Consider the following 1,627-nt stretch of genomic DNA (forward strand, 5'->3'; position numbering starts at 1 on the left):
GTATGGACTGAGAATATCCCTGCTAGACGAGGCTTTCATTATCACACTGCCCCTCTTGCTTTCAAGAGAATGAGTCACATTCCAGTAAAGATGAAGCACCTGGTGCCTCTTGAGAGTAATGATTTGGACTTTGAAGATATGTATGAGTCATCTGCAGAAAGTGTTGATGAACCATTGTATACTTCACAGGCTGCGTTGGATGACTCGCAGCATTTCCAAGTCTCCCAATTATTATCACAGCAAATTATGAAAATACAAAAGAAGAAAGCCAAAAAGAGGCGAATTGATGGATTTTAAATTTTTGTATGTTACTTTTGTATGTACTTATGTATTAAGAGAAAATTTCATATACTGCTTATGTTTGTCAACATAATTCTACAATATTTATTTGATACATGTGTATTTATTTTCCATAGGAGAATGAAAATGGTTTTTTTAATCTTGTATACTGTAAAATCAAGAAATTAAATGTTAAAATATACCCTAGATATTATCACTAGTGATAATAAAAATCCAGTATTTGGACACAGAAATAAAGTTCAGAAGACTGTAGTGGCAGTGATCATATTTTGTGATGGTGGAGCTCAAAACTAATTGTAACAGATGGATTAATGTGTATATGATCTCACTTGAAGGCATCACTAACATGTAAAATAGGTGAAAGCACTATAGAAATGTATATGGATTTGGAGATAATAAGTGTTCATATTTATTTATTTGTCCTTATCTACTATCCTGTTGATTAGAATCACAGGTCTGGTATTTAAGAAATGGTATCAGTGAAGAATTAACATCATAAACAGTATCATCTGTTAGCACTTTTTTCTTTCTTTCTTTCTTTTCTTTACTTCTCTTTTTATCTCACACAATTCAAGTGTTTGTCAATTTATTGAGGACGGTAAGTCTCCTTATTAATGTATGTGTCTGGATAATTGTAATAAAATATTTTTACATATTAAAAATTATAATTTTATTACCTTTCCCTGTAAAAGAATTAGAAACAGTTAGAAAAGACATAATGTATGTGGGTGGGAGGAGGAGGAGGAGGAGGAGGAGGAGGGGAGGAGGAGGAGGAGGAGGAGGAGGAGGAGGAGGGAGGAGGAGGAGGAGGAGAGGAGGTGGAGGAGGAGGGAGGAGGAGGAGGAGGAGGAGGAGGAAGGAGGAGGGAGGAGGAGGAGGAGGAGGAGGAAGAGGAGGAGGAAGAGGAGGGAGGAGAAGAGGAGGGAGGAAGAGGAGGAGAAGAGGAGGAGGAAGAGGAGGAGGAAGAGGGAGGAGGAAGAGGAGGAGGAAGAGGAGGAGGGAAGAGGAGGAGGAAGAGGAGGAGGAAGAGGGAGGAGGGAAGAGGAGGAGGAGAGAGGAGGAGAGAGGAGGAGGAAGAGGAGGAGGAAGAGGAGGGAGGAAGAGGAGGAGGAAGAGGAGGAGGAAGAGGAGGGAGGAAGAGGAGGAGGAAGAGGAGGAGGAAGAGGAGGAGGAAGAGGAGGAGGAGAGAGGAGGAGGAAGAGGAGGAGGAGGAAGAGGAGGAGGAGGAGGAGGAGAAGAAGAAGAAGAAGAAGAAGAAGAAGAAGAAGAAGAAGAAGAAGAAGAAGAAGAAGAAGAAGAAGAAGAAGAAGAAGAAGAAAGAAGAAGA

At 40.7% G+C, this 1,627-nt stretch overlaps 1 protein-coding gene across 2 annotated transcripts in view; it reads left to right on the forward strand.

The window, feature by feature from the left end:
* LOC125036264 overlaps window positions 1–962 on the forward strand; it is a 7,983-nt gene extending 7,021 nt beyond the window's left edge. For both annotated transcript variants that reach the window (XM_047628753.1, XM_047628754.1), the window contains exon 3: window positions 1–962. This exon is cut by the window's left edge and continues 1,796 nt beyond it. In XM_047628753.1, the coding sequence (XP_047484709.1) occupies window positions 1–297 (297 nt within the window). In that variant the 3' untranslated portion in view covers window positions 298–962.
* The last annotated feature ends 665 nt before the right edge of the window (window positions 963–1,627 follow it).

The sequence above is a fragment of the Penaeus chinensis genome, chromosome 20, assembly GCF_019202785.1.
Source record: "Penaeus chinensis breed Huanghai No. 1 chromosome 20, ASM1920278v2, whole genome shotgun sequence".
Lineage (NCBI taxonomy): Eukaryota > Metazoa > Arthropoda > Malacostraca > Decapoda > Penaeidae > Penaeus > Penaeus chinensis.